Source organism: Macaca nemestrina, chromosome 4 (assembly GCF_043159975.1).
Source record: "Macaca nemestrina isolate mMacNem1 chromosome 4, mMacNem.hap1, whole genome shotgun sequence".
In the NCBI taxonomy this organism is placed as follows: Eukaryota; Metazoa; Chordata; class Mammalia; order Primates; family Cercopithecidae; genus Macaca; species Macaca nemestrina.
In genome coordinates this window covers 76,591,184-76,602,520 of record NC_092128.1, presented here as the reverse complement: position 1 = coordinate 76,602,520, position 11,337 = coordinate 76,591,184, and the positions used below count along the sequence as shown (strand labels likewise).

The 11,337-nt window shown below is 46.9% G+C and overlaps 1 protein-coding gene and 1 long non-coding RNA gene across 3 annotated transcripts in view; one reads left to right on the top strand and one right to left on the bottom strand.

Moving 5' to 3' along the window:
• The first annotated feature begins 5,324 nt into the window (after positions 1-5,324).
• Positions 5,325-11,337, top strand: part of LOC105475551 (uncharacterized) — a 58,168-nt gene continuing 52,155 nt past the window's right edge. The window contains exon 1 of one of the 2 annotated variants that reach the window (XR_983445.3): positions 5,325-5,558. This is a non-coding gene — a long non-coding RNA (uncharacterized lncRNA). Of the gene's footprint in view, positions 5,559-10,968; positions 11,094-11,337 lie in introns of those variants that run through there. The other variant, XR_011622164.1, reaches the window with a different exon arrangement.
• The window catches only part of LOC105475550 (distal-less homeobox 6), a 5,512-nt gene continuing 557 nt past the window's right edge, over positions 6,383-11,337 (bottom strand). The window contains exons 1-3 of the mRNA XM_011730908.2: positions 11,039-11,337; positions 9,584-9,777; positions 6,383-7,642 (exon numbers count right to left, since the gene is read on the bottom strand). The exon at positions 11,039-11,337 is cut by the window's right edge and continues 557 nt beyond it. Of these exons, the coding sequence (XP_011729210.2) occupies positions 7,391-7,642; positions 9,584-9,777; positions 11,039-11,337 (745 nt within the window). The 3' untranslated portion in view covers positions 6,383-7,390. The remainder of the gene's footprint in view (positions 7,643-9,583; positions 9,778-11,038) is intronic.

The following is an 11,337-nucleotide window of genomic DNA, read 5'->3' as shown; positions in this document are numbered from 1 at the left end:
AGGGGCGGCCTGGGGATCCGAGAGAAGCCGCATTCCTGTGGGTGCCAGGCGGCTCCAGTGCTGAGCCACAGGGCCTGAGACACACACACACACAAACCCGCAGACCTCGCTGCCCTTGATCTCACTTGCTCTCTCTCCCTCCCGTCGGAGCACCCACCCGGGAGCCTGTCCACTCACACTGGGATCCACCCAGGGTTCGGCCTCAGGCCGGTGCGCGTTGATCCGCACAAAGACACAAACGCACACAACCCCCTCCGGTGACACAGGCCAGGCCAGGATCTCCCCGCCCATGTCAATCTCGTCTCTCCCGCCCCTTATCCCACAATCCCAGACGCGTCGGCTGGCCTCCTCTGGTTCCTTTGATCCCACCGGACGCCCCACCGCTCGCGGCGTCCTGGCCGCGCAGTCCAGGGAGTCACCCACAGCGCGCCAAAGCCAGGCTGCGCTCACCTCCTCCCAGCGCGCCCTATAGCTCACTCCAGCCTTGACACCGCTCAGTCTCCTGAGCTCTCCAGCCCGAAGAGCCCGGGATGCCTGCAGGAACTCTGCCCCCACATCCTCCTTCTTAGCGCTTCCTTGTATTCTGGGAGAGGGACCTTTAGGCTACCCAACCACCCCTCCTTTCCGCCCCATCCCTGCAACCCCTTGGATCGCGCGCCTCCCACTGGTCACTGGTATCTTGCCAACCTAGAGCTCTCTAGCCCTCCCTGGAGGCACACCCAGAGGGCAGACGCCCTCGGGCACCTCTGGGAAGCTCGCCACGCCGGCGGATCCGCCTGCGGTCACCCAGCTCCTCCACCCTTAAGCACCCCCTCCCACAGTAGCCAGTAGAGGCTCCCGCCGCTCCGGAGCTTGGGGAGGGGGCGCTGCAGCTTGCTCTCGGCCTCGGCTTGCGTTCCCAGGTTGCCCGCGGTCTTTGCACACAGTGCTTGGTTTTTTTCAACCTCAGCCCAGTCGCAGCGAACTCTGGGCCTTAAAAATAGCCCAAATAGCGGTGGCGCATGTGGGATTGGTTAAATATTTTCTACGCAGCCCTGTCTCTTTCCCCCCACCCTCGGCGTTTTCTGTTGCATCTGACAGGCTTTCGATTCCTCAGGGCAGAAAGTATACATTGTATCTATTGCGCGCGCGCGCGCGTGTGTGTGTGTGTGTGTGTGTGTGTGTGTTGGGGGTGGGGAGCCTTTCCTTTCAATCACCCAAGGCTGCCGGCTGTAATGTAATAACCTGTTTTATATGTCGGGCTCTTACCATGAAGATAGGAACTAAGGGAATTTACATGAACCTCTCTTTAAAGCAGATGAGAGTCCTGTTTTGCATCAATTAAATATTCCTGCTCTTTTGTTCACTTGGACTTCTTATTTACTTCTGATTTATGGGATCCGAAGGAGTCTCTTTGCCAAAAGCACATGTATTATTGAGTCTGTTCCACATCCTAAACCAAGATTTATATAAAACCGTGAAATACCACACATTACGACCTTTCACCACAGGAAGGAAAAAAAATGGCTTCATAACATCATTCTACACACATACTCTCCCTCTCTCCTAGTTTCGGTAAGGATTCTCTGTGGAATCTTCACCATGCAGTGTAGCGTATTTTTTTTTTTTTTTAAGAAGTGCGTGAGGGTAAAGGGCAGTAAACAGTTTCCAAGCTATGATATATTTTAAAAGCTTTTCTCTCTCTCTCTCTCGCTAACCGAGAAGACAGAAACCTGCCAATGGAAGCTTATTGTCATCCAGGACTATTTCTGCCACTTGCCATTTGCAAGGTCAGGGAAGAGGGGCGGAGGAAGAGCAGGATATGGACTCAACTTTCATCTATAAACAGGGGTCACTAAACAGGGGACATTTCATTATTGCCCTTAAATTCACAAGAGCTAGGAAGCCTGCTTGCCACCCTGCAGGGTGGCCCTGGTTGGGCAGCTCCTGGGTCTGTGAAGTGGTGGGAGGAGGGAGAGTCGACGCACATTGGCCTGGAGGCTAGAAAAGATGCCTAGGAAATTCTCTGTATTCATGGTGGGAAAATTGAGCTCCTGGGGATAAACGGGCTTTAGGTATCTTTGACTAGGAGGTCCCCACCAGGAACCAGAACTAGACTCCAGAACCCTCCACTAGGGCAGGGTTCATCCTCCGGGAAGCAACAGCTTGAACCCCTAGAGCTCTTTGACTCTGGGACCAGCATAGTCCCCCAGCCTCTCTCCAGCCTCTCTCTCCCTCTCTTGCTCTAACTCCCTCCTTCTTTGGTCCTCCTATATTTTAATAAGATTGACCTTGCTCATTTTAGCACATTGGTGACAGGTAGCAAAGGAAGCAGCTGGACTGGTTTATATGGTGGAGGGGTGTTAATTAATAAAAGTTAATGATAGGATTAAAACCAATAGCCAGCCAAGCCTACTGGAGAAGACAGCTTCCCAGCTGGCTATATTTAATTAGCAGCATTTAATATGTTTTCTGCTAATATCATCTAGGATTCTATGACTTAGTTCATGCTGAAAGAGAATGAAGACAGAGGGCAGAAACACAAGTGCCCAAGGGCATTTTACTTGGATAACAAGAGAGACAGCAATTTCATTTAAGAAAATGTTCATAAACAAGTGACAGGCACACTCTGAGGTGATTTTGTGGAAACAATGGTGAAACTGACAAATGTTCTTTGCTTTGGGGGAGGGACACCTTTTTAAAACAGGAAAATGTTTCTGGAGAGAGAAGGGGGAATAAAAGACAGGGGGTTGGAAAAAAAAAAAGAAAAAGAAAAATTATTTTAGACTCCAGAAAGCAGCAGATGCAGCTGCCCTTGCAAACACATCAGCCCTGCACTATTGAAGATTTGGACATGAAATGCTTCAGACCACTGATTTGCTATTTTCTTAATTCTTGCTCTTCTTTTTCCATATGAATCAAACAGTCTTTTGTCCTTCAGGGTTTGATTTGATCGCTACTGTTCACATTTCACTTTTGTATTTTCCTCTTCCTATACCATTACTCATTGAGTGCCCTGTGAAATTACAATCGTACATTTTCAACTCAGCAACCCATTTGCAGTGCAAAAATAGGGTCTAAATAATGGCTGAATTAGCCCTACTGGACAGTTTCAGATGTAACACTCTGTAATAATTATATTGCAGGCTGGATTAGGATGCTATTATCATAATCTGGACGTTTACAATTATCTGTAATTTGCAAAGATGCGCCAGGTCTTGATTACAGCAGTTTTTTTTTTTTTTTTTTTTTTTTTTTGTACCACGCTAACCATCACTAAACAGTGACAGTAATAACAGCTAATTTTGCTGGCAATATAAGAGGTGCTGGGGTGTGCAAACAATTTCACACCTGGATGTGCTCACTCAACCAAGAATATAGAGAAAGAGCTTCTGCCCTGAGACTCAGAAAAATATTCTCCTGTGCTTCGGTTCAGTATAGATTTCTAGACCCTGATCATTGCTTAAGAGATATTCACTAATGGTAAGTTTTTATTTCTTGCATACTTCAAGGAACAGTTCTTATTTCTCTTCTCACCGTTTCCAAGATACATGTTGCCGTTGTAATTTATCATGGGCTACAACTTTGCTTTATAGATTTCTCTGTGCTGACCTTTTATCCCCTTTAACAGTAAAAGGGCTGTTGTTCTGTTGAGTGAAAGGATGCGAATGAGAATGGGATCCTTAAGTATTCGATTTGTCTTTCTTGTTTTCTATGTTGTTGATGTATTTGGTGCAGCTTGTGACTGGAGCCTGCGAAAAGTACCATGTTTCTATAAGGTGTGGAAAGACTCGGCTGGAGATTCCAAGCTAAAATCTATTTAAGAATTATTATTCACAGCTAATCCTAGGTGAATCCAGAGAGGGCTTTACATGTGGCCGTGATTTTAGATTTTGAGGCGACAAGATTATCAAACGGAGCTCGCGATGGGGCTCCTTTAGAACCACAGGTATGCGGACATTTGCAAAGGCAGGTGTAGTCTGATGGATCTCTGGACGGTGTAGCCCCTTCGAAATCTTTCCTCCCCTTGGGGGAAGGTTTCCGAAATAACTGGCCTCTGAACCCCTTCGAGGCTGCTTTTCAGGGTCTTTGCCTCAAGCTGGTGTGTCGGGGCGGTGGGGGTGGGAGGAGGCTATGCGGGTCTTGGAGTTACTGCCCGCGGAGCACAAACGCTGCGACCTTGGGGTTGGAGGGGCATGATTGGCTGAGACGCAGAACCAAGCTGGGGAGATCGAAAACCCAAATTTAGGAACGCACCAAGGAAGACTCCAGCAAGAAGCCGTGCTGTTCTATCTATAGATGACGCTGTTTCCTGACCCTGTAGACGTTGTAAGCAACTAGAGATGTTAAGTGCCTGAGAAATCTTTGGCTTTCCATCCCAGTGCAAAAAGGCCTTTCTCCGGCGGCAGAAACCTTTTGACTAAGTTGTGTCAAAAGATAATGAGATGTTTATTGGTGCCAAAGAGAAATCGTTCCCTTCATTCCCTTCCTCCTCTACCCCACCCCCAGCTATTGTTCTCTCTCTCCCCCACTTTCTCTCTTTTTAAATAGGAAATACGGTCAGAACTAGGCTCCACAACTCGAACTCTGCAACCTCTGGAGAAGTTCGAACGTGGGGAGGCGTAGTAGGCACCACCACTGGGCGATGCCTTTCGCCCACGCCCCTCCTACCAATCCCTCCCTCGGGAATCCGCTTACCATAGGGTCAATACATTCTAAAGAGTGAACATATTAACCCTTGAGTTTCAGAGGATCCAGAGAAAGCCCAGTTCCAAGGGCAGTCTGGGGGAACTACTTGGCAGAATTTCTTGCTTAATTAAACTCCTGTTAAGAGATAAACAGATCGATACAAATGCATCATGACAACACCTCGAATATGTCAACATGCATTTGCCGAGTTTCAGAATGTTATGCACTCACAGTGGTTTGGCATGTATCTGGTGAAATTTTTTTAAAGAAAAATTAGTGTTGGTTTCGATGTATGGTAGCTTTCTCCCTAACGTAATTTGAATAATTCAGCAAAGCCCCACTACCAGCTGTACTTCTGCAGCCTCTTCCATTCTTTTCAGCATTATAATTTTGGTTAATTTTCAATTTTAGGTCCTACGTCTCTGCAATTTGTGTATGAATAACAGAATAATTTCCCTCTTTTGTTTCGCCTTTCCTGTTCCTGAATCTAAATAAAGATGGCTTTTTAGTATTAAAAGTGGAAGAAAATTACAGGTAATTATCTTTGACGGTAAAAACGCTGTAATCAGCGGGCTACATGAAAAATTACTCTAATTATGGCTGCATTTAAGAGAATGGAAAAAAACCTTCTTGTGGATAAAAACCTTAAATTGTCCCCAATGTCTGCTTCAAATTGGATGGCACTGCAGCTGGAGGCTTTGTTCAGAATTGATCCTGGGGAGCTACGAACCCAAAGTTTCACAGTAGGAAGGGGGAAAAAAGAAAAGAAAACATTTTTCCTAATGTAACAATGCGAATGCTAGAAAATGACAAGACTGATCGGTTTTAAACCATTCTGAAGACTGACTGAGCGTGGAAGTTGCTCAACAAAAAAAGGAACGGGTATATTGGTAAGTAGTCTTTGCTTTGTGTCTAATTATAGTGACTGTCCTTTTGCACGACTGTATGTCGCTGTCATTATATGGAGCACTCTGAGTATCTCTATTGACTTCTGATAAATGGCTCAGTGGTTTCAAGGTTCATAATTTGAAGGATGCCCAGGTCTGTAGCCATTAATTCTCGCAGTATGGGGCTTCCTGCTTGTATGACGGAAGGACTTTTCATTTTCATTATTTCTGTGCTTTCCCCAAGATCGGAAGGATGTATTTCATCCAGGATAGTGCATTTTCCTACCTAGCTAGCTGGCAATGGGTTTTAAACATTAAGTAGGCATAATTGTGCACTCTACTCTCACTTTTTTCATTTCTATGTTTTTAAAAATTGCATCCAAAGACAAATATGGCTGTATTATTTTGGCTGGGAAAAGAGAAAGGAGAATACTCAGTTTCAGCACTAGAAACTACTGTGATGTCTAGAAGTTAACTTGAGGATAGGTAATTCTAATGTTTAAAAGTAGATAAATGTGTAGAAATTACAATAAAAACATAATATGTAAAGAAAGCTGAGAGAACATCCATGGTTAATGTTAAACTACCTAAGACAAAGGCTAGTAGTGCAAACTGACATCTTTGCAGGCACTTGATGTTCATATATATATATATACACACACACACATACACACACACACATACACACACACACACATATATATATATATAACTTCCCATATTAGGAAATAGGAATTTTTTTAAGGGTGATAGAAAATATAATGGGGGGAAGGGAAGTGAGGGAGGAGGGAGGAAAGAGAGGGACAGAGACACACACAGAGAGAAATATACAAGACACTCTTAGCGTTTTGTGGCTTTTACTCCATATATGAAAGAAGACAAAAACATACAAAGTATATGTACAACTAAAATTCAACAATATATACAGAAATGTTTCTTGATATAAATGTCCCTATTAGCTTTGTGAATGCCACCAATTCACCTAGTAAAGGTGTCAAAGCAATAGAATGGCAATTTTGATTATTTCCTCCGTCTTTCCGGATTCCAGTTCAGGGTTCTGGGGGGTGGAGTGGGGAAAGAGTGGTTTTTGTTTTGTTTTTTTAATCAGCCATCATTCCTGGTCATTGCATTTTGATAAAACATGCAGCATTCCCTTTGTAGCAATGTTCTAATCTTACAGCCACTTTTTCCTTTTTCTTTAGAGAAGGGCTGTTATGTGAGGATTTTTCTTTTTCTTGTCAGTCTGGGAATGGTAAATAAAAATGCAGGAGTCCAAAATGCTTCTCTTTCATCATGTAATGTCTTAAACTCATTAAACAAGTAAAAACGCTGCCATGTTTGTGCAGATTCTTCTGGTTGGGGGAAAATCTGTTTAAAAAAAAAAGTCATTTTGATGGATACTCCCAAAGAGAAGAAGAGGCTCAGAGCCTGGATCCCAAGGGGTAAGAGAAAATATCCTTACGGTAAAGGGTTTCAGGAGTGCTGGCATAGAAACCAGTTTCTCTCTCACACACACTCTTTCTCTCTCTCTGAGATGCAAGATTAATTACTGACATTGCTCAAGAGAGAAGGTAAATGAGAAAAAAAAGTGGAAAGGGAAAAAGAAAAGAAAGGTAGAAAGGAAAAGGAAAGAAAGAAGGAATGGAGGAAAGGAAGAAGCAGTGAAAAGAAAGGAGAGGGAGAGAAAGAGAGAGGGAGAGAAGCCTAGTCGGCTTCTCGCCACATTTATGAGCTCTCCTAAGCCTGCTCCTTCGGCTCCTTTTCGCAGATACAAGCAGGTCCCGGATCCTCTTTTCCTTGTTCAGACGTTTCCCTAGGGTGTTCCCTTGGACAACTCACATCATCTGTGGTCTCTGCATCGTGTCCTGGTGTGGAGAGGAGTACCAGTGAGAATAGCCAGGCATGTAGCTGTTGGGGGGCATACTGACACCCTTGGCCGAGGCAGAAACGTCCCAGACTGGAGGCAGCGCTGGCGAGCGCGGCGACAGGGCCGCAGAGCCCTGGAGGGGGTCGCTCTCATGAGGATTACTGCCCTGCTTCAGCAGTTTCTTAAACTTAGAGCGTTTGTTCTGAAACCATATCTTCACCTGCAAGAAATGCAGCAATCATTAGGCCCATAAACATCAAACCAGTGCCTCTAGCATCACTTGGGGGTTTGGAAGCAATATTAGAAAAGTTTAAAACAAAAAACAACCACCGCCAATGCCTACAAGCCAAGTCCCCGCCTCCTTCCACCTCTTTCTAGCCTCTTACACTCCCACTTCCTCCAACCTACTAGGTATTTTGCCTGGACACTGAAAGTTATTGTAATGCTAGAATTGCATGCTAGCCTAGGTGTTTAAAACAACAGTATAAATAAGACAAAACTGAATGAGATGACCAGGTCCGAAGCCTAAAGAAAGATTTTTAAAAGGAGCCCTTTCAAATCAAAGTCATTCAATTGAATGCACCTCCTCTGAAAGTCTTGTGTTTTTACATTTAGTCTATGTAAAATGACTATTTTCACATAGTCGTTTGCTTCCTGTACATGCGTAGAGATACCCAAAAGCTGGTATCTCTATACAGGCACAGGGAGCAAATGACTGAAAAGATTAAAGCGTATACATTTATAACTAAATGCCTTCAATATATCTATGCATATATTGCATATGCCATAGATTATACATGAAGCATTTTTCTCCAGACATAAATATATCCCCATAATCTTGCAGGGATTAAGGATTGCAGCTCCTTCATTCCCTATTTTGTATGTTGCCTAGTCAAACTGTGGTCAATGATCATCACATGATTGTTAGTATAGTAACTAAAAGTCAAAGGACTTCTGAAAATTAAACGTGAATTGAGATATCTGGGATGGGAGCATATCTAGGCCAACATTTCAGATCTACTTTATTTGAAGAAGGAAATTTTATGGTGCAGCTTCCTTTACCTTTAAAATTCCCTAGTCATAGGAATCTACTTTTTCAAGAGGCATACAAGCCACTGAATAGCCGGAATCCTTTCATATCAAACCCCAAATATATGAATAGCAATATGGAAAGAGGAAACAGGCTAAATTGAAAAAGAACAGCTTAAGGAACAACTGTCTTAAGTCAACACACAATCAGTCTCCAGCAATAGTCTCATAAAACCTGAGGTCCCCTTGCTGAAGATTACCTACATCAGATAAGGCCTACTCCATCTAGGTAAATTAATCAACAAAACTGCAGGTGATTGCAGCCTGGCTTTTTGACCAGGGTCCTAATATACTCACCTAAGCTCCTTCTTGTGAAATCTGAAATGCCTTTTATGGCTTTCATATTAGTAGGATGGGAGAACTTCAGTAACTGTACTTAACTGTGGCTTCACCTGTTACAATTTTGGTAACATTTCTTTTTGATCTCCAACTCTGCCACTACACCCAAGTCCTGGGCTCCAGGGAGACAGCTCAGACCACATCAGCCTGTCACCCAGATGACTTAACCACTGTGCTTAGGGAAATCTTCAGAAAAACCCACCTTGCCACTCCTAGGATAAATAGATTGCACTTTGGTGCCTTTACTAAACCTCATTGGAACCTATGCCTACTTTGTTTTTTCTTAGTTCATTTCACAAGTTTTCTTTCTGTGTCAATGAGTTGAAAACCTTATTAGTTCCCAGGGCCTACAAAAGGATCCTTAAAAAAGTTGAACCTTATTCTGCCTCCTGGTCTGTAAACCTTTTTCTCCTAAATGTTTGTTCTCTTTCATGTTGTTCTGCTCTGGAATAAGACTCAATTGAATTATGAGTTTGGTCACAAAAGGATTCTAGGCTGGGGTGGGGTCGCCGAGGGTTGGGAGGATGTGCAAATCCAATCCAGTATTCAATACCAGGTCATTCATTCCAAACTGTGTTGTCCCAGGAAAGTGCATAACTGGAGCAAAAGGCATTTGTCATTAAGCTCCTTCCATCCTTGGTTGACTAGGCCAACAATTCCTCCTGATGCGCTCCCTGCTCGATCTGCAAGCGGGACCAGTATTTCAGGGATACTTGGGCTTGTCGGGAATTACCTGTGTTTGTGTCAGTCCTAAGGAAGCTGCCAGTTCGGCTCTCTCTGGAAGGGCCAGATACTGTGTCTGCTGAAAGCGATGGTTTAAAGCCTGGAGCTGCAGGCTGGAATAAATGGTCCGAGGCTTCCGAATCTTTTTCCCTTTTCCATTGAACCTGATTTCCCCGTTTTCAATCACTGTAGTTTTTTGTTGATCTGCAAGCAAATAACACAGAGGAGCGGTCACCCGGGAGGCCACTGCTGCCATTTCCCTGCTCCTGGCCTGGCCTGCAACGAGTTTCCCCAAAGCCCAATAAGGGTTACCTCGAAAAATCCCTATGATGCCCCTACCTCTCTTGGTCCACTCTACTCGTGTGCTCCCAGCGTCTGCGTAATCTCCTTGACCCAGTCCCTGGCCCTAACATTGTGCAGTGTCTGGGCCAAGGGAGTGCCAGAGGCTCTCAGACAAACAGCCCGCTTTGCCGCAGTGGAGGCGGTGCCGGAGGCTCTCTGGTGTGCGCAGAGCAGCAAGACAGCAGCTCTCCGGGCGAAGCGGGGCCCCTGTGCCTGGCTTAACAGTACCTGAAGCTGTGCTTGAGCCACCCAGGTGTTTACGCGGCCAGTTGACTTGATGTCACCAGCTTCAAGCTCAGTGCATCGAGCATCCTCTGCATGTTTGAAATGACTCTCATCAGGAGGACCAAATCCCCAAACAAAACACAACCAACAGCTCAGACCAGCCCACGAGCAGGCTGCGCCTCTCACGGCAACTTTGTCCCCCTCGGATGCTGAGAACCATTAGCCCGGCGTTCTTTGCTTCGCCTCCACGAACAAAGGAGCAGCCAACACTGTAGCGAAAATCTAGACAGGGGGCCCGGTTAGGGATGAAGGTGAGGGACACTTTAAAGCCCACTGGAAAGAGCCTGATTGTTACTAGTTTAACCAGAGCGAAGGCCACGCCAGTTTCCCTCCGAGTCACTGAGGCGCACGGGGCTCTCCACGCAAAGTAGGCCACTGCCTGCCCAGCGTGGGCTGGGAAGCAAAACACGCTCCCCAGTTCCGGCACAGAAATGTCCCCAGCCGGGTCAAATGTGGGTTACAGCCTGGAGGGAAGGAGCAAGGAAAAGGGCGCACAGACCCAGTAGGCTGGAGAGCGCAGTGTGGACCAACTCGTCTAGCGAAGCCTGCGCCGGGCCGGGGACTCAGCCCAAAATGCGCGTCGGAGGCAGGAGAGCGAGGCTGGCCGCTCAGCGCCGCAAGGAAGCTGAGGGTCCGCGGCAGCGGGAAGGGGCCAGGCTGGGAGAGGCCGGCAGGCAGGCGCCAGGCGAGCGGGCGCGCACGGGGCCCGGCCAAGGGCGCGCGGGGCCGCCTGGGGGAGGGGGCGGCGGAGGCCCGGGCGTCGAGGAAGTGAACGGGGCGGGCGGGGTAGGGGGCAGTCGGGAGGCGGGAGAAGCGAGCTGCCCCAGCGGCCTCTCACCTGTGTCGTCCCCTCGCGTCTGGGCGGCTGCGCTGCTGTTGTGGTAGGACTGGAGGTAAGGGCTGTGCTGCGAGTGGCTCATGTAGGGGTAGGCGGCGAGCGAGCGGTGGTTGTAGGAGTTCCCTCCGCCCGACGCGTAGGGCGAGCCGTGGTGGTGGTGCTGGTGGTGGTGGTGGTGGTGCGAGCCGGCCGCCGCCGCCGCCGCCGCCGAGTGCAGGCAGTGCAGAGGGTAGTGCGCGCCTGCCATGGCCGGGGAGCTCTGCTGCGAGTGCGGCTGCGGCGGCGGCGGCGGCGGCGGC